Source organism: Hyla sarda, chromosome 6 (assembly GCF_029499605.1).
Source record: "Hyla sarda isolate aHylSar1 chromosome 6, aHylSar1.hap1, whole genome shotgun sequence".
Taxonomy (NCBI): domain Eukaryota; kingdom Metazoa; phylum Chordata; class Amphibia; order Anura; family Hylidae; genus Hyla; species Hyla sarda.
Genome location: NC_079194.1, coordinates 177,251,328 through 177,277,591, shown reverse-complemented (window position 1 = coordinate 177,277,591; position 26,264 = coordinate 177,251,328). Strand labels below are relative to the sequence as shown.

General features: G+C 43.2%; 1 protein-coding gene across 6 annotated transcripts in view; it reads left to right on the top strand.

Annotated features, from left to right (window-relative positions):
• Positions 1-25,377, top strand: part of LOC130276467 (polycystic kidney disease protein 1-like 2) — a 78,004-nt gene extending 52,627 nt beyond the window's left edge. For 5 of the 6 annotated variants that reach the window (XR_008845127.1, XR_008845131.1, XR_008845130.1 and 2 more), the window contains 11 exons: positions 6,498-6,599; positions 6,701-6,879; positions 7,348-7,494; positions 9,771-9,970; positions 10,068-10,276; positions 12,109-12,250; positions 20,282-20,504; positions 20,586-20,797; positions 21,148-21,231; positions 21,492-23,219; positions 25,307-25,377. Coding sequence is in view for 1 of the 6 variants with exons in the window: in XM_056525884.1 (XP_056381859.1) it covers positions 6,498-6,599; positions 6,701-6,879; positions 7,348-7,494; positions 9,771-9,970; positions 10,068-10,276; positions 12,109-12,250; positions 20,282-20,504; positions 20,586-20,797; positions 21,148-21,231; positions 21,492-21,526 (1,533 nt within the window). In the remaining 5 variants the exon portion in view is untranslated. Of the gene's footprint in view, positions 1-6,497; positions 6,600-6,700; positions 6,880-7,347; positions 7,495-9,770; positions 9,971-10,067; positions 10,277-12,108; positions 12,251-20,281; positions 20,505-20,585; positions 20,798-21,147; positions 21,232-21,491; positions 23,545-25,306 lie in introns of those variants that run through there. The other variant, XM_056525884.1, reaches the window with a different exon arrangement.
• The last annotated feature ends 887 nt before the right edge of the window (positions 25,378-26,264 follow it).

Below are 26,264 nucleotides of genomic sequence, written 5' to 3'. Positions count from 1 at the left end.
GTCTACCCCCCCTGTCACCCATGTCCACCTCCCTGTCTTCCCCCCAGTCTACCCCCTGTAGCCCATGTATACACCCCTGTCCACACCCCAGTCTACTCCCTGTCACCCATGTCCACCCTCTGTCTGCCCCCCAGTCTTTCCCCTGTCACCCATGTTCACCCCCCCCTGTCCACACCCCAGTCTACCCCCTGTCACCCATGTCCACCCCCTTATTCTCCCCTATGTCCCTTTGTCACCCCTCTTTTATCCCCCTTGTCATCCTTGTCCACCCTCCTGTCATCCCTGTTCATGCCCATATCTCCCGTGTCCACTCTCCTGTCATCCATGTCCACGTTAGCCACCCCTCTGTCACCCCTGTCCATCCCCCCTGTCACCATGTTCACCCCCCCTGTCCAGCCCTCTGACCACCTCCCAGTCTACACCTCTGTCACCCATGTTCACCCCTTTGTCACCCCTGTCCACTCCAGTTACCATCTTGTCACTTCTGTCCACTCCGACACCCCCGTTACCCATGTATACTCTTCTACACCCCTCTACACCCATCTGTCACCCCTCTACACCCATCTGTCACCCCTTACACCCCTCTGTCATCCTTGTACACCCCTCTGCCACCCATGTACACTCCTCTACACCCCTCTGTCACCCATGTACACCCCTTTGCCACCCATGTATACTCCTCTACAACCCTCTGTCACCCATGTACACCCCCCTGTCACCCCTTTACACCCCTCTGCCACCCATGTACACTCCTCTGCCACCCATGTACACTCCTCTACACCCCTCTGTCACCCATGTACACTCCTCTACACCCCTCTGTCACCCATGTACACTTCTACACCCATCTGTCACTCTTCTACACCCCTTTGTCACCCATGTACACCCCTCTACACCCCTCTGCCACCCATGTACACTCCTCTACACCCCTCTGCCACCCATGTACGCTCCTCTACACCCCTCTATCACCCCCTACACCCCTCTGTCACCCATGTACACTTCTCTACAAACCTGTCACCCATGTACACCCTTCTGTCGCACATGTACACTCCACTAAACACCTGTCACCCATGTACACCTTTCTACACCCGTCTGTTGTCCCTTTACACCTATACGCCCCTGTATTCCTCTTAACTTGTAAAAGAGGAATCTGGAGGCTGATGCTGGTAAAGTGCGGAGCCTAATAGATTTGTTTTGCAGGTTTAAGACTAGGTTTCCACATTGGTTTTTTTTCTGTAATTTTTTGGTAAACTGCCACTGCAGTTTTTGAGCCAAAGCCAGAAGTGTATTTAAAAGGAACGGGAAATATAAAGGAAGGACTTATACTTCTCCTTCCTACTAGATCCACTTCTGACTTTGGCTCAAAAACTGCACTTCCAGTTTTCCAAAAAATGGCAGAAAAAAACCTATGTGGAAACCTAGCCTAACGGTGAAGAGTTGTGGCTGGAAGAAATGGTCAGAACGGTCCGGACCAGACGGAGAACAGGGAACGACGCTGATCAGAGAAGACATCATTTGTGAGTTGCTGTATAAAGGAGCACTGTAAATTACATACCCACAGATAAATTGATATTGGATATTGCGCATTGCGGCTTTTGTCCCCTTTTTTTGCTCTTCAACTTCGTTAGGGGTGCCCCCGTGAGTTTTTTTTCTCGAGGGATGCCAGAGCCGAAAAAAGTTGGGAAACTGTTACGTTATGCGCATGGTCCCGTTACCTGCTGCTGGCGGGGCTGGGACTCGCATCGCGGGACACGCCCGCATGCGAGCCCCAGTCCGTCACTCACCTGGGGCTTCTCCTGCCACCGCCTCTGCCTCTCTGCTCCGGCGTGTGTTTCCCCGTCCCCTAGGGCGTGCGCACGTCTTCCGTTACCTTCCAAGTATGATGGGGATTCCAAGTCATGCAGAGGCTTTGTTACACAGTGCTCCATGCACTTGGAGCTCATGTCTGAACAGTTTCCGATGGAATGTGCTAAGGTGGCCTTTGTCATTAGTCTACTGTACGGAAAAGCCCTGGCTGGAGCTACACCCCTTTGGGACTGTGGTGATCCGGTATCCTCCAATTTGTCAGCCTTCTTGGCAGAATTTCGCAGTGTCTTTGAGGAACCCGCACATGCCTCTTCTGCTGAGACGGCTTTGCTGAATTCTTCCGTTGGTGACTACGCGGTTCAATTCCGCACTCTTGTCTCTAAACTTGGATGGAATGATGAGTCCTTGTGTGCCACATTCAAAAAAGGACTTTCAAGCAGGATTAAAGATGCCCTCGCAGCATGTGATACTCCATCCTCTTTGACTCAACCATTTGACCACTCGCATTCATGTGCGTTTTGCTGAGAGACAGGAGGAACTGCACTTAGAGAAGGAACCTGCCCGAACAAGGAGATATCCTCATCTAGCACCCGTGTTTCAATGTCCACCTCTTCTGTTTCCTGCGCCTCTTGCCGAAGAGGCTATGCAAGTGAATCATTCTTGTCTTATGCAACAGGAGAGGTTATGACGTAGTGAGAATTTGTGCTTGTATTGTGCTAGCCCGGAGCACTTCCTCAAGGACTGTACAGCTCGCCCACAGCGTCCAGGAAACGCCCACACCTAAGGTACGTGGGAGAGGTGTCCCTGGGTGTGAATACTAACTCTACAATCTTAACTATTTCTGTACTAGTCTTCGCTTCAGCCAAGTCTTCCTTCAGTGCTACAGCATTTTTGGATTCTGGATCAGCAGGTGACTTTATTGATGCTTCTTTGGTCCACAAGTATCATCTTCCTCTTACTCGGCTTGCCAAGCCTTCGTTCATCTCCTCTGTTAATGGACAAAATCTGGACTGTATGGTTCACTTCCGTACTGAATCTCTTGTCATGCTAATGGGAGTATTGCACAAAGAAAAGATTGAATTCTATATTCTGCCACACTGTACTTCAGAGATTCTTCTTGGCCTTCCTTGGCTGCAACGCCATTCTCCACAACTGGAATGGAGAACTGGAGAGATTATTAGTTGGGGACAATCCTGTCAAAATCTTTGCCTCCAATCAGTTCAGTCTAAAATTGTTTCTCGTCCTCCTCCTTTACCTGGCCTGCCACCACCTTACCAAGATTTCTCTGACGTTTTCTGCAAGAAAGAGTCTCTGCCTCCACATCGTCCTTACGACTGCCCTATTGATCTTCTGCCTGGTACCATTCCTCTTCGTGGAAGGATATACCCTCTATCAGTTCCTGAGACCAAAGCCATGGCTGAGTATATTCAGGAGAATCTCCAAAGGGATTTATCTGTAAGTCCTCCTTTCCTGCTGGAACTGGTTTCTTCTTTGTTGGAAAGAAGAATGTCTGTCTCACTCCGTCCATGCATTGACTACAGGGGACTTAACAACATCACGGTCAAGAACCGTTACCCTCTACCTCTTATCTCGGAACTTTTTGACCGTCTACATGGTGCATATAACCTCATTCATATCTGCAAGGGAGATGAATGGAAAATGGCCTTCAATACTCGTTATGGACATTTTGAGTATCTCCTAATGCGTTTTGGTCTCTGCAATGCTCCAGCCGTTTTCCAGGAATTCGTTAATGATATCTTCCGTGATCTTCTTTACACCTGTGTTGTTGTATACCTAGATGACATCCTGATCTTCTTTTCCAACTTAGATGAGCATCGTACCCATGTTTGTCTGGTTCTTCAGCAACTACGGAAGAATCATCTCTACGCCAAACTGGAGAAATGCCTATTCGAGAAATCTAGTCTTCAGTTTCTTGGCTACATTGTCTCTCATCAGGGCCTGCAGATGGATCCAGATAAATTGTCTGCATTATTGGATTGGCCTCGTCTTTTGGGCCTACGTGCTATTCAATGCTTTCTGGGATTCGCAAACTATTATCGTCAATTTATCCCACATTTTTAGTCCTTGGTTGCTCCAGTTGTGGCTCTCACTAAGACGGCATCTAATCCTAAGTCTTGGCCTCAAGAGGCTGAAGAGGCCTTCTCCCGTTTAAAGTCTTCGTTTGCCTCTGCTCCCGTGCTTACAAGACCTGATCCTGAGAAACCCTTTGCTTTGGAGGTTTATGCCTCATCTATTGAAGCGGGTGCCGTTCTTACTCAGAAAAACGCCAAGGGCAAGACGGTTACTTGTGGGTTCTTCTCCAAGACCTTCTCTCCTGCTGAGAGGAATTACTCCATTGGAGATTGTGAACGCCTCGCTATCAAGCTAGCTTTGGAGGAATGGCAACATTTATTGGAAGGTTCTTCTCATCTGGTCAGCATCTACTCTGACCTTAAGAATCTTCAATACCTTCAGTCGGCTCAGCGTTTGAACCCCCTCTACCAGGTCTTCCTTCTGCCCCGAAGCTGGCGAAGTACTTCTTGTTGCATGTCTTTCATTTACATGGTCTTCCTCAGCATATCGTTTCGGATTGAGGTGTGCAGTTTGTCTCTAAATTCTGGCGAGCCCTTTGTAACCGTCTGGACATAAATCTGGACTTCTCTTCGGCCTACCACCCTCAGTCCAACGGTCAGGAGGAGAGGGTTAATCAAACTCTAGAGACTTATCTTCGGCATTTTGTTTCAGCTCGCCAAGACGATTGGGTCAAACTTCTTCCCTGGGCTGAATTCTCATATAATCATAAGAATTCCGAGTGCACGAGGTCGTCCCCCTTTTTTGTTGTCTACGGACTTCATTTCCGTCCTCCTCTTCCTCTCCCAGTTTCCTCCGGTGTGCCTGCAGTTGATGAGCTGGTCCGTGACTTCTCCACCATCTGGCAACAGACCCGACAGTCGTTATCCCAGGCTTCTTCACGCATAAAGGTGCAAGCGGATAAAAGTAGAAGACCTCCTCCGTCCTTCTTTCCTAGTGTGGCTTTCATCCAAGTACATCCGCTTCAAGATCCCCTGTTACACGCTCGGTCCTTGCTACCTTGGTCCCTTCCAGATTCTACAAAAAATCAACCCTGTCTCCTACCAACTCCATCTACCTGCTACGTTACGTATTCCCAATTCCTTCCACGTATTCTCAGAAGAATCTTGTCCCCACACCTGTCTCTGGCTATTCTGACAACTTCACGGTTAAAGAGATTGTTGCTACAAAAACTGTGAGAGGTAAAAACATTTTTGTGGTCGACTGGGAGGGTTACGGTCCTGAGGAAAATATCCTGGACCGTGACTTTCTCAGGCGTTTTCTGAGTCGTAAAAGGAGGGGGAGACCAAAGGGGGGGGGGTACTGTTACTTTATGCGCTCCGGCGACACACGGTGGTCCCATCACCTGCTGATGCGGGGCTGGGACTCACATCGCTGGATGCGCCCGCATGCGAGCCCTGGTCCGTCACTCACCTGGTGCTTCTCCTGCCCCCACCTCTGCCTCTCTGCTCCAGTGTGCGTGTCCCCGTCCCCTAGGGCACACGCACGCCGGAGCTTTAAGATTTAAAGGGCCAGTGCGCTCATTAGTGTAATTCTCACCTGTGGCTCTTTGATAAATTCCTCCACCCTCCTCACTTCCTTGCTGGATCTTTGTTACCTTGAGCTTAAGAGAAAGCATTCATGTTTTTGCCTTGACATGTATCTGATCCTTTGCTCCGTGACCTGACTTTGCTCCTTGCCACCTGCCTAATGACCATTTGCTACATTCCTGACTACGCTACTGTGCCACTTGCCCTGACCTTCTGCTATCCTTACTATGAGCTGTCTTATCCCTCCTGTGCATCTCCTCAGCCGCCTGTGTGGTCGAGCCATGCCAGGGGTAGCGACCTGGGTGCCACCTGCCGCAGCAAGTCCATCCTGCTTTGCAGAAGCCTCTGGTGAAAACCAGCTGCACCTTAGACTCCGCTCGCTGTACGGTCCAAGTCATCTGCCACACAGGTCCAGCGGATCCACATCCACCGGGGTTCCTGTCTTCTGAAATGTGAGTGTTACAGAAACACTGATAGCCTAACACAGTAGGCTTAATGGAGTGTAAACATTGATCATGACAGAAACAGCTGAGGAAATACAAAGTCACAATTCACTAGATATTAGGCATTACCAGGACCAGTGTATATAGCCAAGGAAACTTTTCAGCTTTGCCTTTTAAATGCCTTTATCAATATCTAGGTCTCCAACTGACAAGCCACACTAGACAAAATGAATTAGAGCATGAGGACTTGGACTTGACTCTCTTTAAGGCACTTTGTTCACTGTAGGACTTACCAGGTTACGGTTTAGGTTCCAGAGGTATGAGGTCACCAGTTTCCAAGTCACCAAGTTACATGCCAACAGACATGGATATACAGGCTTCAAGGAAAAGTGCAATTGCACATTGTATGGAACTGTGTATTTGAACTTATCCTTATGAATAATCATCTGTCTTGTTGAAAAGCTGTTATGTGCCCATAATAGTCTGCGTTCTGGCTATATCTATGGTAAGCAATTTTTTTACTTTTATAACTCAAACAAGAAGGTTTTTCTTTTTAGTGCATAGTGTGCTGTTGATGTCTCCTAATAACCTCTTCACTTCTATCCAATATTATTATTATTTTTTTTTACTCCAGAATCGGGTGATTGTTCCCTGTGATAGTGATACTTGTGGATTATACCGTTATCTTGCTACTGTGTGCACTGGACACAGGAGGGGGGCAGGGACCAGCGCCAAGGTAACAAAAATGTATATGTTTTTTAACAGTGAAATATAAACAGTGAAATATATAATTTATATATTGTGCCATGACAGTAACATATTTTCTTTTGTCTCCAGGTGTGGTTGTCCCTTTGTGGCACAAAAAGTCAGTTTGGCCCCATCCTGCTATCAGACACCAAACATCAGGTGTTTAGAAGTGGCAATGTAGATGTCTTTATTCTTTCTGTGCCATTTCCTTTGGGTGAAATAAAAAGCATCACACTCAATCATGATGGCACAGGTCCTCATAAAAGTTGGTAAGATGACAACTAAAAGGGAACCTGTCACATTGAACAAGCAGTCTGATTTCCCAGCATCATATTGTAGAGCAAGAGGAGCTGGCAGAATACTATGTAGTATTGTTAGAAAATATTTAAAGATACAGTGTAATGTGCATTTTATTCATTTACATTTCTGCTTATTATGGGCTTAGGGGTCCATTTTACAGTCTTAATAGGTGGCTATCTCTGCATGCATTCTCATACACGGAAGGCCATTGGATTCCTAAGCCCAGAATAAGCATGGTTTCTATCAACAAGTTATACTATCTCTTTTAACTCAAAATTATATATATCTGTAACCTGCTCTTTCTACATCTTAACATAATGCATTTAGATTGAACAGCATATTCTTGATGACAAGTTTCCTTTAAAGAGTATAGTTGTTTCTCACGCAAGAAACTACAGCCTTTTTTTTAATGTCTCAAACTCTTATTTCCTGTCTAGGTACGTTACTCAGGTTACTATTCAGGATGTACAACTCAAAATGTCTTGGCATTTTCTGTGCAACACGTGGCTATCCAAGCTACCTAAAGGAGGCTCTCTAAGTAAGACCTTCAAAGTTGCCAATGACCAAGAGCTAAGGAGTTTTAGGTAATCTGCAATAGCACAAAGATGTCAAACCATACTTTTGTTGCTAAATGTATAACCTTGTCAAAATGATTTTTTCAACTTTATTCTTCCCTTCATATTTTACTATTAGCTAGTTTGGTTGCCAGGTACTGAAATGCCACACTTCTTGCTTTTTAGCAGAGTGTACTGCATGAAACATGAATACTCTAGTAAAAGTTTCTCACATATGTAGTTTTTTATTTAATTTTTAAAAATGTTCAATAAAATATATCGGATTTAAATGAGTTGTTTGGATAAGGATCCAAAAAAGTTTATAGATCGTGGGTGTTTCCTTCAGGACAAGAAAAACTTCTGGTCCAGAGGACCTGACACATCCATGATTTACACATACAGCCCATTGAGTTTAAAAGGATCTGTAGGTTTTACCTATTGTGGTGCTGCAGCGAAATAGACATTTTTCAGGTTCTCATACAGCTTACAGCTGATCACTGGGAATCCCAGAGGTAGGGCATTCTGTGCTCAGCTTCCCTTCAGTGGACCCTTCTACAAAACGAATTTGCTCCAAGTGTATTATACAGTGGGGATCAAAAGTTTGGGCACCCCAGGTAAAAATTTGTATTTTTCTTTAATGATAAAGAAGCCAAGAAAAGATGGAAAAATCTCCAAAAGGCATCAAATTACAGATTAGACATTCTTATAATATGTCAACAAAAGATAGATTTTATTTCCATCATTTACACTTTCAAAATAACAGAAAACTAAAAAAAATGGGGTCTTCAAAAGTTTGGGCACCAATTATGTTGAGGTCAGGAGATTGTGAAGGCCATGGCAAAACCTTCAGTTTACGCCTCTTGATGTAATCCCCTGTGGATTTCGAGGTGTGTTTAGGATCATTATCCATTTGTAGAAGCCATCCTCTCTTTAACTTCAGCTTTTTTACAGATGGCATCAAGTTAGCATCCAAAATTTGCTGAAATTTTATTGAATCCATTATTCCTTCTACTCGTGAGATGTTCCCTGTGCCACTGGCTGCAATACAACCCCAACGCATGATTGATCCACCCCCATGCTTAACAGTTGGACAGAGGTATTTTCATTAAATTCTGTTCCCCTTCTTCTCCAAACATACCTTTGCTCATTCGGGCCAAAAAGTTCAATTTTAACCTCAACAGTCCACAGAACTTGTTTCCAAAATGCATAAAGCTTGTCTATATGTCCATTTGCAAAGTTCAAACGCTGATTTTTGTGGTGAGGACGTAGAAGAGGTTTTCTTCTGATGACTCTTCCATGAAGACCATATTTGTACAAGTACCTCTTTAGTACTCTATAGTGGAATAGTGTACCGCAACTCCAGTGTCTGACAGATCTTTCTGGAGGGATTGTGCTGTCAAACGTGGGTTTTGAATTGTTTTCCTCACAATCCTGCGAGCTGTTCTGTCTGATATTTTTCTTGGTCTTCCAGATCTTGCTTTAACTTCCACTGTTCCTGATGACTGCCATTTCTTAATTACATTTCGAACAGAGGATTTTGACATCTGAAAACATTTTGCTATCTTCTTATAGCCTTCTCCAGCTTTGTGAGCGTCAACTATTTTCAGTTTCAGATTTCTAGACAACTGCTTAGAAGAACCCATGGTGCTGATTGTTGAGGCAAGGTCAGATGAGTCTGGGCATTTAAAACCTTTGAGATTGACATCACCTGGTCTTCCCAGATGATGATTGAGAACAATCCATGACCCTGGGAGGTCTCAGCTTTAAATGCTATAAATTCTGCAGGGTGCCCAAACTTTTGCAGATGCCATTTCTTTGTTTTCTGTTATTTTGAAAGTGTAAATGATGGAAATAAAATCTAAATTTTGTTGACATATTATAAGAATGTCTAATCTGTAATTTGATGCCTTTTGGAGAATTTTCCATCTTTCCTTGGCTTCTTTATGCACATTAATACAATTTTTTACCTGGGGTGCCCAAAATTTTGATCCCCACTGTAAGTGTTTTAAATATTTCCACACAGGTTTTGGACTCTTATAATCTGGATTTCATCTTGATCACTCAGTGGATCAAAAAAGGGATCAAATGTCAAGTAGAACTAAACAGAACTTCTACATACATTCATAAGCATTTGTTGTCCATTATTATCTGTATGCCCCTTCCGCTGCCATTACTTCTCCTTCAATTGATGCTTTGGATGATGAGTTTTGTTATCCTAAACAAAGGAAACTGCTTAGAATTTCAACAAATTATATTGAATTTCAGACTACACATTCACAGTTTATGTTTCTATTCTGTCATGCAAGGAATATTTTCTTGAAAAAAACTTTAAGGGGCCTACGTGATGAACACATCTGGATTTCCATTCTTAATCATCCAGCCCGTAGTGTATTTACGCGTGTCCAGAGAGTCTCCTGTTGTATGTGTCTTCTCCTTTGTACAATTGTCATCAACCTCATGTTCTGGGAGCTACCTCAAAGTACTTATCCAGTGCTCATCAGTGTTGGTGAGTAGTATTCTGCAATGTTTTACAATGTTCCAATGTTTTTATTGTATCTATCATCTATGCTTCCTCATCATGCTGCTGAATATTTATTTTTCAGGCAGTTTCACCCTGACTTGGAAAGACATTATAATAGCCTTTGAAAGTGCAATCTTCATGTTTCCTATCAATTTACTCATCATTTATATCTTCCGAAACACTCAGCCCAAGGAAATCAAAAATACAAATACCAAAATTAAAAAAGGAAAAAAAGTTCTGAAAGCTAAAAAGAGTTCACCCTGCCAGCTAAGTATCAGCACTGTTCTAGAGGTAAGAGCACAAAAAACATAGTGGACCTTTTATTAGCAGGTAGTAAAAACATGTTATCCTGAATAGCGTCGATAGGCTTTATTTTTTAAATTAGATAATTTATTTTATTGCACATTTTTTTTAAACATTTTTTCACAACATGAAAATATAATTAACCACAATAAATAAATAAATCTAATCCCACGACTCCCAGAGAGGCAGCTGAAGGAATAATTCAGCAATAAAATCAAGTATAGTTTACATGAAAAAAGTGTCACATTATGGTCACAGTGGCCAAGTTCTACAGTTCAGTAGAGCAACATACATTAATATCATGTAATATAATATCATAGTGACATGCAGTAGAGAAAAGGTGATCATACAGTGGAGTTATCCATTAGATGAATAGAAAGATAAGATTGAAAGGGCATATCTTTAATAACACTTTCTTGGACCTCTCTGTCTCACACTACTGCACCCACCAAGGCCTACTAGGCATATAAAGTTTGGCAATCCCCAGAAAGACTTACACTTTGTTTAAAAGGGGTATTCTGGTGGAAAACATTTTTTTAATCAACTGGTGCCAGGAAGTTAAACAGATTTGTAAATTACTTCTATTAAAAAATCTGAATCCTTCCAGTAATAATCAGCTGCTGTATACTCCACAGGAAGTTTTTTTCTTACTGAATTTCTTTTTTGTCTTACCACAGTGCTCTCTGCTGACACCTCTGTCCATGTCATGAACTGTCCAAAGCAGGAGAGGTTTGCTATGGGGATTTACTCCCACTCTGGACAGTTCCTGACATGGACAGAGGTGTCAGCAGAGAGCACTGTGGTCAGACAGAAAGGAAATTCAAAAATTAAAGAACTTCCTGTGGAGTATACAGAAGCTGATAAGTACTGGAAGGATTAAGATTTTTTAATAGAAGTAATGTTCAAATCTGTTGAACTTTCTGGCACCAGTTGATTTAAAGGGGTACTCCGGTGCTTAGACATCTTATCCCCTATCCAAAGGATAGGGGATAAGATGCCTGATCGAGGGAATCCCGCCGCTGGGGACCCCCGTGATCTTGCACGTGGCACCCCGTTTGTAATCAGTCCCCGGAGCGTGTTCGCTCCGGGACTGATTACCGGCGACTACAGGGCGTGATTACAAACGGGGTGCCGTATGCATAATCCCGGGGGTCCCCAGCGGCGGGACTCCCACGATCAGGCATCTTATCCCCTATCCTTTGTATAGGGGATAAGATGTCTAAGCACCAGAGTACCCCTTTAAAAAAATAGTTTTCCACTGGAGTACCCCTTTATGTACATCCCTCTTTCCAAGGTTGGCATTATTATTAATACTTTAAAGAGTACCTGCCACCATCTCCATTGCTTTATATTATGCTGCTGATATGTTGCCCTCTTCATTAACTGCCCCCCCCCCCCCCCCGCAGTTTTTCTTTTTAATTTTCGCCCAGTATTTCCTTCATAATGCTTTTTCAAAACTTGCTCACTGCAGACAGTGTTTAATGTAGCTGAGGTGCACCATGCAGCATGCACATCGCTTGCTCCCATCTGTCTGATTGATAGGCAGGGAGCTGCGCTGTGCTTGTCAGTGTCCAGGCTGCACTATGAGAGTTAGGACTCATAGAGAGACTTGCGACTGGGACATGTAGGGAGACCCCTAGTGGTCAGTTTTTACAAGTCAAAATAAATATATAAATATCTTTTTTTATGACATGGTATTAGATGTTTCTAATACTTCAATTAACAACATATACAAAGTTTTTGTGAGGACGGGTAAATGAAATGTTATAATTTTTATTTAGTTAACTTTTTTCCCCCCATCCTGCTGCTTCTTTTGTTAGGACCTGTCAGGAGTAGTGAAGATTTTGAGCGAAGTTTCTCAGAATAAGGTAGAAATGGACTTAGATCAAGAATCAAATAAAAATGTTACTGTTCTTCTGCAGACCATTTCACACCTCTTGCAAGAACAGCTAACACCTGGATGTAAGTACTTTATCTTCCTTTATATCTTTTACAGCCATACAAATCTGCAATAAAGTCTGCAGTAAAAAATGCACAGTAAGGGTACGTTCACACAAGTGAATTTTCTGCAGTTTTTTTGTTGAAAATCCGCAGCAGATTACCGCTAAGTATGAGAGCTTCTTTATAGATAAGTAAGCAAGCTTGGTAATGGCCCCACCTCATTATGTTAGACTTCTCCAAAAAACTGGCATATGTTTGGTAAGATAAAACTTAACTTTTAATACTATACACTAAAATAAAAAAAAAGTGTAATATAATCACAACAACAAACAACACAAAAGAACGTAGGACAGGGTTCTCAGCAAAGCAGGCAACTTCTGCCTATAAAATCATTATTATTGCACCTGACATTCCGCAACCTGTTGAGAAAAGCAAAAACAATATACGTGCAGCAACCCTGATGACTGCAGTTTGCTATACACAAGAGGTCAGTAATTGTTATGCATAAGACAGGGGTACACGTCCAGAGGGAGTAATATATTATATTATACTGTGAGCAGTGGCTCAAAAACAGTCATAGAGAGGGCTAGTCAGCATACTCTCCCTACACTCCCTATATGTCCCTGGCATGTAGTGCTGTATTTCCCCTGTTAACTCCTTACCCTAGCTGTGTGGCACATAGCTGGGGCACCCACCCTAGAAAGACTGACCCCCATGCCTCAAGAACCTTGCTCCGACTCTGAGCGGTCCCATCCAGGTGTGCACAGTTATAAACGGGTATAATAAAGTGCGTAATGCAAAAATAATATTAAGGTGCAATAGTTATCATGACATTCAGATAGCAATCATATCAAAAACCTGGCATCCTATGCACCGTTTCACTCTGTAGCTGGTCAGGGAGATATTCAGGTCATTACAGCTTTTTTTTTTTTTTTTTTATATATATATAAATTTGTTTATTAGAAATTTCATAAAATTACAACAATGCTGATTAAGATATAGACATAACAGTAATACACATCCAATCTTCAATTCTTCACTACATTGCTGTATAAACCAACAGAATATTCCTCTTACATTCCTCAGGTCATTACAGCTTGATTGTATTGGTGGCAGTGGAAACCATTCTAAGACCTTGCGGTCTTTTATGTTGAATGACTCCTCCCATAGTTACATCATTCACCACGTCATCATACCTGCCTATGATCACGGATCGCCGCCTAGGTGTGGCAGCAGCTGTACAGGATCTCCCACGGGGGTAGTGCAAAATGGGATTACAGACGCAGCTCCCCACATCTATCCCCGCTCAGCGTCTGCAACATTACTCCCCCCCAGGCTCATGCCGCGCCTTTTCCTCACCTTTAAAGGGATACACCGGTGGAAAACTTTTTTTTTTAATCAACTGGTGCCAGAAAGTTAAACAGATTTGTAAATTACTTTTATTAAATAATCTTAATCCTTCAAGTACTTATTAGTTGCTGAATACTACAGTGGAAATTCTTTTCTTTTTGGCACACAGAGCTCTCTGCTGACATCATGACCACAGTGCTCTCTGCTGACATCTCTGTGCATTTTAAGAACTGTCCAGAGTAGGAGAAAATCCCCATAGCAAACATATGCTGCTCTGGACAGTTCCTAAAATTGACAGAGATGTCAGCAGAGAGCATTGTGGTCATGACCTCAGCAGAGAGCACTGTGTTCCAAAAAGAAAATAATTTCCTATGTAGTATTCAGCAGCTAATAAGTACTGGAAGGATTAAGATTTTTTTTTGTAGAAGTCATTTACAAATCTGCTTAACTTTCTGGAACCAATTGGAAAAAAAAAGCTTTCCACCGGAGTACCCCTTTAATGACCTGGAGAGGGAGTATCAGTAAGTTGTCAAGGGGACGAACAGCGTGTCCCAGGCTAGAGCTTGATAGCGGCAACACTCACATTGTCCATAACATCACAGTGTTATCAGTCATGCGCGAGCCAATTATTATACACAAGCTGATGCATCATACAAGGACCGGTATAACAGTACAGTTGCAGTCACGATGAGTAAGTAGTGGCCTCTATAGTTACCCTTTAGATAATGCACAATGGCAGCAATGATATGAGCAGTGGCTACCATAGTTACCCATTAGATAATACGTAGTGACAGAACTATACAGTGGCAACTGTAGTTACCCATTGGATAATACGTAGTGGCAGAATTATGCAATAGTAATATACACAATGGCAATCATGATAACTCATATTATGGATGCAATAGCAATTCTGATTAGCAGTGGCAAAAGCAATTATTATCCGTAAACCGCGCTTCATGTGAACATACTATGATCACATTTTTTAAATGTAGCTTTTACCAACACCATCACAGATACCACAAGTGTCAAAGTATCATTTCTAAAGCCCTGATAAACAAATCTGCTACTTTTATACAGACTTACATCCTATGCTCCTGTATTGCTGACAGATTTGATGTTTAGCTCTCTTAGCTTGGTGATGGCTCTATTGCTTTCTACCTAAAACTGTGTCAGCCATTTCTGATTTACAACTTCACAGTCTAAGCCAACGGTAGGCTTAGGTTTGCATGTGATCTTTTTTGTTATTGCATTTGTTATACATCTTATACCTTGGGTTGCTCCACATGTGATTTCACAAAGACATTCCCCAATGTCCTTGCTAGGTGTGCAGCTGCAGGAATGGACGGCTGGCTGACTCTTTAGACAGAATACACTATGGGGGAGATTTATCAAAACCTTTCTAGAGGAAAGGTTGCTGAGTTGCCCATAGCAACCAATCAGATTGCTTCCTTCATTTTTGAAAGGCCTCTGAAAAATGAAAGAAGCAATCTGGTTGCTATGGGCAACTCATCGATTTTTTCCTCTGGGCAGGTTTTGATAAATAATGTCTACCAGTATGTTGAATATCTGTACTAAATAAAAAGGGGAAAAAAATAACATTTCCCCATATATGCCTTACAAAATGGGCAAAATTTTATTTTACAAACTACTTTAGCTACACTATGTGTTTTTAAAATAATGCGCCAACAGCAGTTACAAGAGCGAGCTTCGCGCTGCGGCCGAGTGGCTCAGTGTCTCCACTCATATCTGCAGATTTCTCGCTGTAGACACAGTGCCTTCTCATAGCAGACAAGTAGCGGGAAATCCACAGCTATGAGCAGACACAGAGCTACCCAGCCACAGCAGGAGGCTCGCTCTTGTGACTTTCATCAGCACAATTGCAGCATGAAATACATTGTGGATGCATTACATGTGAATAGACCCTAATTATGAGAATTATCCCTGCCGGACCCATGCCACATCCCATTTATTTCAGAGAGGGATTCAACTTATTTTTTGGACTGTATACGTTATTGTTGTACAGTACAAAAATAGGGATATAGGTTGAACTTGATGGACACTGCTCTTTTTTTTCAACCAAATTTTTTTCTTTGAATCATATCTTTTTTATTAAGTTTCTTAATAAGTACAATTTACATGAAACATTCCTCACCACCCTTCAAAAAACAGTCCCAAGTCCACTACAAGTCCGAGTCCAGATACAGAGCACAACTTGGAGAAAGAGAACAAAGTGAGATTGCATGTGAAATAATACCTACCAAAAAGGCCATAGCAATAATGGTCCCCATGAATACAACAACCGCATACACCAGGAAAGACAATAGACATACAAGAACACACAATAATACAAAAAGGTCCCTTATAAACTGTTGGGGCCTAACCTATAAACCCCCACCCAGGGAACCCAGACCATATGGAACGTAAGCATGGCTTTACGCTTTTCATAGATACCTGTTACGCCGAGCGCTCCGGGTCCTTGCTCCTCCCCGGAGCGCTCGCTACACTCTCGCTACTGCAGCGCTCCGGTCAGATCCACTGACCCGGTGCGCTGCGATACCGCCTCCAGCCGGGATGCGATTCGCGATGCGGGTGGCGCCCGCTCGCGATGCGCACCCCGGCTCCCGTACCTGACTCGCTCTCCGTCGGTCCTGTCCCGGCGCGCGCGGCCCCGCTCCCTAGGGCACGCGCGCGCCGGGTCTCTGCGATTTAAAGGGCCACTGCGCCGCTGATTGGCGCAGTGGTTCTAATTAGTGTTTTCACCTGTGCACTCCCTATTTATACCTCACTTCCCCTGCACTCCCTCGCCGGATCTTGTTGCCATTGTGCCAGTGAAAGCGTTTCCTTGTGTGTTCCTAGCCTGTGTTCCAGCCCTCCTGCCGTTGCCCCTGACTACGATCCTTGCTGCCTGCCCCGACCTTCTGCTACGTCCGACCTTGCTTCTGTCTACTCCCTTGTACCGCGCCTATCTTCAGCAGTCAGAGAGGTTGAGCCGTTGCTAGTGGATACGACCTGGTCGCTACCGCCGCAGCAAGACCATCCCGCTTTGCGGCGGGCTCTGGTGAAAACCAGTAGTGACTTAGAACCGGTCCACTAGCACGGTCCACGCCAATCCCTCTCTGGCACAGAGGATCCACCTCCTGCCAGCCGGCATCGTGACAATACCCCTCTCTAAACAAACAGTAAGTGTAACCCTAGCAACTAAATCAGTTACCGTAGGGGGACTCCAGTATCCAGTATTAAGCTATAAGCTTTTTTGTTTGGTACAGTATACAAAGAATAGCCAGTTCAATCCCCGATGGCTCTGTTCCATACCTTATTAGGCCCAGCAGGCAGGGCTTCGGTTCCAGTGGTACCACTATTGCATACATACTACAGATGAGTGACAACACCTTCCACCAGAAAGGAACCAAGACTGGCTATTCCCACACCATGTGACACAGAAGGGCCCCCAACTGGCCCTGCAGAGCCCCTTCGGCTCCTAAAACCCTGCTTCCTGGAGAGAAAGAAATTAAGGCAGGCCAGGTTTGTGCAACAGAGGTGTTCCGATAGACCTAGTATATTCCTGACATGTTCCCAAACCTTACACAGAAATTTTGTAGGGGGTGAAGCATCAGTGATTCTAGTCAGGGCACCTATATGCAGGATATGTATTGGTATACGTCCCCATGTTTAGCCATGAATAATTTACCCGAAGGGCCTATAGTCTCTACTTCTGCCCATCCTCGCAATTGATGTAGTTGTGAGGTCAGATAGTCGGCAGGACCAACCCACCTGAAGCCTTTCCTGCTGCAGCGTCTCCAACCGGAGTCTAAGATTCCTGCCCCCCACACAAGCTGTCTGAAAAGACATTGGATTCTCTGAAAGTGCACCATCGCAATCCATACGAGATAATTTAGCAAAATGTACAAAAGTTGGGGCATCAGCAACATCTTTGCTAGATTAGCATGACCAACCACAGACAGTGGCAGCTTGCACCTAATCGATATTTTTGGGAACTCTTATCCAGGAGAGGTAGTAGATTAGAGGAGACAAAATCTTGAATGTGCGGGATCACCTGTATCCAGGGCTGGACTGGGGATAAAAACCAGCCCTGGAAATAACTGCATACCAGCCCCACTGGTCAAAGGGCGCAGGCGCTACATATATGACAGAAGCCTGGTAAATCAAATACCAGGTTTTTACTAGACAGGTTCTATGTACTACAGCCTGTGAGAGAAGGCTGGCATTTGATTTTTCAGGCTTCCATTCTATAATGTTGTTGACTTGATACTGTATCCAAGCTGGGAAGGGCTACAGTCTGCACACTTTAGCACATAAAAGTAGTTGTAGCTGCTGGGCACAGCAGAGGCGGCTCTAGACTTTGTAAAACCTTAAGCGAACATGAGGCCCCACATACTTTTCTGCAGACTTCACATAGTGATCCGATCGGATGTGAGATGGTTGCGCTGTCCCTGCAGCACCAATTACTGACCAACTCCTGTTTAACGAGACCAATATTACCAATAATACTAGTATACTGTTACTAACCAAATCTATTATCCCTGTACTGTGACGTCACTGTATGTATTATCCCTGTACTGTGACATCACTGTATGTATTATCCCTGTACTGTGACATCACTGTATGTATTATCCCTGTACTGTGACATCACTGTATGTATTATCCATGTACTGTGACATCACTGTATGTATTATCCCTGTACTGTGACATCACTGTGTAAATTATCCCTGTACTGTGACATCACTGTATGTATTATCCCTGTACTGTGACATCACTGTATGTATTATCCCTGTACTGTGACATCACTGTGTGTATTATCCCTATACTGTGACATCACTGTGTGTATTATCCCTGTACTGTGACATCACAGTGTATTATCCCTGTACTGTGACATCACTGTATGTATTATCCCTGTACTGTGACATCACTGTGTGTATTATCCCTATACTGTGACATCACTGTGTGTATTATCCTTGTACTGTGTATAATAAAGGGATTATCTGGCGGGATGGTTTTGTTTTTAGAACTATGCCCATACCTTGTAAATAAAAAATAAATAAATAAATGAATAAATTATATATGTAAAATAAACCTGTGCTCATCTCCAGCCCTCCCGCCATTCCTCCGTTGTCCTGTTCTGGTTACCAGGTGCAATCCTTTTCCTGATAGAAAGTGTGACACCTGAGCCTGGAGTGATGTTGGGGCCCAGTGTGTCATACTACTAGTCCACAGCAATGTCCTACCTCAGTAGTACAGCACACTGGGCCCCAACATCACTCCAGGCTCAGGTGTCACACTTTCTATCAGGAAAAGGATTGCACCTGGTAACCAGAACAGGACAACGGAGGAATGGCGGGTGGGCTGGAGATGAGCACAGGTTTATTTTTTATTTACTATGTACAAGGTACAGGCATAGTTCTGAAAACCATACCCTCCCGCTGGATAACCCCTTTAACCCTGTACTGTGACAATACTGTGCATATTATCCCTGTACTGTGATGTCACTGTGCATTATGCAAAGTGACATCACAGCACAGGGTTAATACACACATTGACATCACAGCACAGGGTTAATACACACATTGACATCACAGCACAGGGTTAAGACACACAGTGACAGTACAGGGTTAAGACACACAGTGACAGTACAGGGTTAAGACACACAGTGACAGTACAGGGTTAAGACACACAGTGACAGTACAGGGTTAAGACACACAGTGACTGTCCAGGGTTAAGACACACAGTGACAATACAGGGTTAAGACACACAGTGACAGTACAGGGTTAAGAATCACGGGTAACATGGGCCGCTGCAGTGCCGCCGGCATTATCACTATGTGTTCTTATCACTTAATGTGCACTGGCCCGCAGCTGCAGTGTGATAGTGTGATTGTTCTGGGGGGGGGGGGGGGGGGTCGCTGTATGGACAGTGGACACACCTGAAGGCAGCAGGCCATCACGGACATGGTGAGGCTGAGGACTGGCGATCATTCCTTTCTCCTGCTCTCCGGGGGCCGGGCAGGGACTTATGAGAGTTCTTCAGAGGAGCTCAGAGCCCAGATTGGCTGCCATACAGATAAGCTGGCTGCGTAATGACGCAGGACATAGTTACGCCGGCCCTTTGATTCTTGGGAACGTCATTACGCGGCTGCCATATCTTTATGGCAGCCGCATCACTCATCATCTGGAGGCGGGGCCTCTGCCTGCCAACTATAGGTACTAAAGCTAACTATAATCGTACGCAAGCGGCCGGGTCAGAGCCGGAGACAGAGCGGCTTTAGCCTCTGCCTCCTGCTCCTACACTGGCCGTATTCTTGACATTGTTGTGCCAGCCCCCAGGTAGAGCGGCCTACCTGGAATTTCCTCGGTATCCCGGTAGGCCAGTCCGGCCCTGACTGTATCCCTAAATACTTAATGCTAGGGACTAGCTGAAAATGAGATTCCCCTATCTGAGGAATCTAAGGGAGCGGATCTAGGGGCATAAGGACCGACTTATCAAGATTTTAACAGATTTTAAGGTTACCCTTAGAATTCCTGCCACATATTTCATGGTGTATGCAGTGTGAACATAAACATAGGAAATATTCATACTCAAGGGATCTGTTTTAGAAATGTATGCAACTGAAAATCTTTAGAAATTTTCTGATACATGAAGTATTTGCCATTATCTGCCTTTTTGATTTTCCTTATGATTGTTTTCCAGTACTGTCATCTTCGGTGTCTTTGATGCAGCTTTCTAGTGATGAGTTGCATGCTTTGTTCTGTGCACATTATGTGTCCCGAAAGCTTAAGAAAGTGTCTCAAGATCTTCAGCAGCTGGAAAACCAACAGGCCCAAGACAAGACGCAGCATGATGTGTTCCTCACACAGTTACATCCTCTGCTGCATGTATTAGACAAATCTGTTCCTCCTTTGCCTGCACAAAGGTAAGATACCAAACTTTTGATAGAAAGTCCATGGCCCTATGAATATATATGTTTATTATCTCTACTATCCCACCTATTCAGGTCCCAACAAAAGCAACAGGTACAAAAAAAGCGACTGCCTTGGTGGTTCCTGTTTATTGGGTGGACCCTACTGATCTCTATCAGTATTGTTTCTACCTACTTCACCATGATGTACGGGTTCCTCTATGGAAAGGAAAGTTCTATCCGATGGATCATTTCCATGACTTTATCTCTTTTCCAAAGCATCTTTATTCTGCAGCCTCTTAAGGTAGGTAAATGTTTATCAACCACAGTTAAAGGGGTATTCCGGGCAAAAAACATTTTATCCCCTATCCATTTTATCCATAATATGCCTGATCCCCTATACTTTGGATAGGGGATAAAATGTTTTTGCCCGGAATACCCCTTTAAAAGGGATGTTTCAAGAACAAAATTTCTGTCTGTCATAGATAACACTCTGCCTCTTTTGACATCATTTTCTGTCTGGCTCCACCTAGATATGTATGATGAGGTTGTCCAATCATCTAAATCATGGTGCTATGTGCACTGCTATGAACCAATGTTGCTGTGCAAAGTGATAATACAGACCTTTTAAAGTTCTCTGTATATGATTTCCAGGTAGTGGGATTTGCCATTTTCTTTGCTCTTATCTTAAAGAAGGTAGATGAAGATGAAGAACTAGTGGATACAGAACTTGGGATATCAGGTTAGTTATTTTCTATCTGGAATTTTCACAAATTCCACTTTTATTTATTATATACTGTATGTCAGTGTGTTTTTTTTCTCCTGAATAGTAAATAGCTTGAAATTGGCCTCATAGAATATAATTGTGTATTTGTGTTATTTAGGGCAAATGCTCTTTACTTGGTCCTTTGTTTCATACCTGTGGGCTATCTACTTTGTTTGATTCTAAATCTAGAGCTTCTTATATGCATGTAGTAATTAGATTTTTGCTATACACTGCAGATGAATATCGGACAAGTGATGAGACGGCACTGTAATGGATTTCCTGGCTTGCTGCATTCTGTGTACCGGATCTACAAGGATGACCTTTTTTTATTGAGACAGATACATTCTACAGCACTATAAACAGAACATCTGAAGCTCCATTTAACTTTTTATATCATGAAGTGGTTAATTTACCTTTGTATGTTATATATAGGCAAGTACTGAGTACTGCAGCCATAGACAACTTATCCTCTGTCTGATAAGTGTCTGATTGCCGGGTGGGGGGGTTGGGTTGCGGGGGGTTGTAAGGGTGTTGTTATCCAACCGCTGGGATTTCCCGCACGGGGACCCGACACTCTGCGCAGCTAATGCTTGTGTCGTTGACCTTACTAAGAAGTTGACAAACATGCCCCCTTCATTCAGCTCTATGAGAGTGGCGGGAATGCAAGAATGCTGCATCTACACCTCTCCCATAATGATGCATGAAGGGGAGTGTTGACCGCAGCATCATGCTGTGCCCAGCACGCCTCCTGCACAGGGAGAGCCGCGCCAGAGCTGGGTTCCTGTACAGGAGATCACGGGGGTTCCAGCTGCAGTACTCCTTTAAGACTATAGAAACAACACAGGGTAACACAGGCAGAAATGTTTTCTTAATGCCTTCTCATACTAATAATATTTTGTAAATCAATACCAGTTAGTTTTTTATAGCACCTTTTTATACTGGTTAAACAATAAAGAATCTCTGCAATTTGACATTTCTAAGTAAATTAAAATTGTACATTGTGACATTTTTAGGGGCTTTACGGCACCTTACCTTTATTTGCTTCTCATCCACACAAAGCAATTTACATCAACAGAGCAATAAAAAATTGTAGGCAGGCTAGCCGCTAACAATACTTTATAGCTCAACTAGTTATCCGATGGCCTACCACACAAACATCGCAACCAATACATATTGGCCCTCATTTACTAAGCTAAAACCAACTAGTTTTTGTTGGGTTATTTAGGTGCATAATGTCTTTGACATGTCTGCGCCAAGAAAATCCGACAAACTCGACATTGCATTGTGAAAAGCCTATAAACTGGGGTGGTCTTTTAATAAGAGGGCATGGCTGGTCCGAAAAGGGGCACAGTTTCACACCCGACCTATTTACTATTGAATTCACAGAAAATCCTGTGAATAAATGACTGGAAATTTCCACCTAGGAAAAGCTCAGAAAATATTCCCATCTTGTAAATCTGTGAATCTCCATATAAATAGTGAGGAAGTCGTAAACAACATTTTATACTGGTAAAAACTGAACACTCTTAGTAAATTAGGGCCATTTTGTCCATACCAATTGTGGGAGCTCACATAAGCAAGCATCATCTGTTATTTTCAGGGCTAGGAGCTCAGTGTAAATAAATCACAGAAAAATGTTATCTGAAAATGACAATTTGTTAAAATCACTGTGGCCACTAAGCCTAATAATAAAGTGACACTTCTTGTTCTCTACAGGTAACCTTTCAGCAATCTTTTTTTTATAATCACAGACAGGATTACAGTGAATGGTGACGCCAGGATATAGACAAGACAGGAGCAGACTATTTGTAGGAGGAGATGGTCAGAGCTCACCCTGTTCCCCGCCATGCACAGTAGCTGATGTAAAGCTTATGTCTAAATGCTGTGCAGTACGCTCAGACTGGTTGGCCTCTGACTTCCTCTTATCCTGGCTTATGTACACTGGCCTTGATTTATCATAATGTGTAAGATAAAATTTGAAATATTTTTCTCACAGAAACAGATCACAGCTCACCTTTCACTTTACCATAGCTTGTTAAGATAGGAAAGCTGAGCTGTGATTGGTTTCTGTGGTCAAACTGTCTATAGTTTTTCCCTAATACATTTCCGACAATCTTCAAAATACTCTATTCCTAAAAAGAGACTGAAATGTTTTATAGCCAAGACTTACTTAGCTTTAGGTGCAACACACAGCAGTGTCTATGTCAGACTCAGAAGCCCTCTAGGGGTTAAATGGGTCATTCAGGAATAGTAAACCAGAGCTAATTTCTTTAGCTAATTTCTTTAAAAAAAACAAAAACAGAACAACAACAACACAGCAACTGTCCTCAGGGTATGTGTGGTATTACAACTTGGCTCTATCCCCTTCAATGAAACTGAGCTGCAATACCACACACAACCTGAAGACAGGTGTTGTGCTATTTTTGGAAGAAATTAGCTCTGTTTTTCTAATCCGGGCATAATTCCTTATTCCTTATGAAATGTCCACACAAAGGAATTTCCATGCGGAATCCAGCAGAAAAATTCAGCATGGAAATTCTGCTACATGAAGTTAACATTGTGGTGAATGGAATATTTGCTGTCTCATTCATATGGCAGATTTGTAGCTACAGAACTTCGGCTGTGGAAATTCCACAAAAAGAATGAACATGCCAACTCTTTTAGTGGTATTCCACGGCAAAGTTTACTATATTGTTGCACGGCGTTAATACATTTTTCGCAGGTAAGCAAAAGCGGGAGTTTTTTCTCACCTAAGCGAAGACAATAGTCAGTTTCTGTTAGTTGAGCCAAGGTTCGGCTGGAGTATATTTAGTAGGTTTTTAAAGCCTTAGCGACTTTTTTGCGAATGTCGCGGTTGATAAATTTATGACTATGGCAAGTCAAAATTGTAAAAACACTTATGTACGCCGATTTGAATAAAAAATGCTTTTCTCGCTCTCGTGGCAGATTGTCGCACGAAAAAAGATGGTGGCGCAATTGCAAATTTTTTGCAACAATTTTATGCAAAAAAACTCTGATAAATCGGTTGATAAATGTCTGTCATAGTCCGGATAAATCGGTTGATAAATGTCTGTCAGGACCAACACTGGGATCAGTGTTTTCACCTAGCATGTATAAAAGTAAAAATAGCTTTAGACAGGGGAATGTGCACTGGTTGAAATACATAGGCAATGTAGGATGTGAGCATACGAGATGCATTACTTGTAGGTTTATGGAAAAAACTGACCATTTTACATCGTATACCACTAATGTAACATATCCCATAAGAAGCTGCATAAACTGCAGTACGGATTACGTGGTTTATTTGGCTTCTTGTACACAAAGCCGATCACAATATATTGGCTCAACGAGTAAACAACTTAACCCCTTAAGGACGCAGCCCTTTTTCACCTTAAGGACTGAGCCCTTTTTCGCAATTCTGACCACCGTCGCTTTACGAATTAATAACTCGAAAACGCTTTTACCGAATATTCTGATTCTGAGATTGTTTTTTCGTGACATATTCTACTTTATTTTGGTGGTAAATTTTCGCCGTTAATTGCATCCTTTTTTGGTGAAAAATCCCCAAATTTCATGAAAATTTTGAAAATGTTGCATTTTTCTAACTTTGAAGCTCTCTACTTGTAAGGAAAATGGATATTTTAAATACATTTTATTTTTAATCACAAATACAATATGTCCACTTTATGTTGGCATCATAAAATGGAAATATTTTTGCTTTTTGAAAAAATTAGAGGGCTTCAAAGTAGAGCAGCAATTTTCAAAAATGTCATGAAAATTGCAAAATCTGAAGGGACAGATGTTACAGAACTACAACTCCCAGCATGCCTGGGCAGTCTAGGCATGCTGCGAGTTGTAGTTTGGCAACATCTGGAGGGCTACCGTTTGGGCACCACTGTAACAGTGGTCTCCAAACTGTGACCCTCCAGATGTTGCAAAACTACAAGTCCCAGCATGGACATGCTGGGAGTTGCAGTTTGGCCTTCCTAGTGGTTGCCACAGTAAAGATCACGTTACTTTCACTTTCATTCCCCCCCCCCCCCCCATGTAGTTTCCCTACCTGAGCCAGGATCCAGCAGTCTCCAGCGACGATCGGGGATCCCCAGGCATCTTCTCCTGCAGGTACCGGCCTCCATCTTCTTCCCATGATCCCCTCGACATCCAGGGGTGGGCGGAACGGCAACCCACTGTCCTGCCCTGCCATTGGTCAGAATCAGTTCTGACCAATGGCAGGGGATAGGAGGAGATTGCAGCACTGTGACCTTGCTCCTATCCCTCAGGATGATCAGGGCTGTCCCTGACAGCTCCGATCATCTCAGAATAGCAGAAAATCGCATGTCTGAATTGACATGCGATTTTCTGAGATCGCCGACATGGGGGGGTCTCAGGACCCCCCTCGGCGATGTGCCGGGATGCCTGCTGAATGATTTCAGAAGGCATTCCGGTCCGGTCCCCAACCGGCTAGCGTCGGGGACCTTAAGGACTCGGGATGCAGGGTGTATGCATACGCCCGGCGTCCTTGAAATGTTAAGGTCCGCATTAGGAGACATATCTCCTAGCCCTACCACAGCATTTTAGTGAGATCCATGGAGGTAACACAAATTTCCTCAGTGTCAAAGGTATTGAGAAGATATATAGAAAACCCTGGGGTGGAGACATGAGAAAACATCTGTTGAACAGGAAAACGTTCTGGATGTTCTTCCTTAAAACGATCCACCCACAGGGACTGAATCAGAGATTGGACCTTATCACTGTGTATTGAATATTTAAACTGTACTCTGTTATGTAGCATATGTACATATATTATGCATAGTAACTATACCTGTGAAAGTATGCAATAATGCCAGACATAAATTCAGACCATGTTTTCCAGATGCCTATTTTAAGTTTGTCATGTGACTTGATCCCATCAGTATTTTAACATGTATGAATAATGAAACCACTCTATGACTAAGCGTACTACTCCGTGAAACGCATCAGGGGTTTCCTTATACCTGTTTTATCCTGTT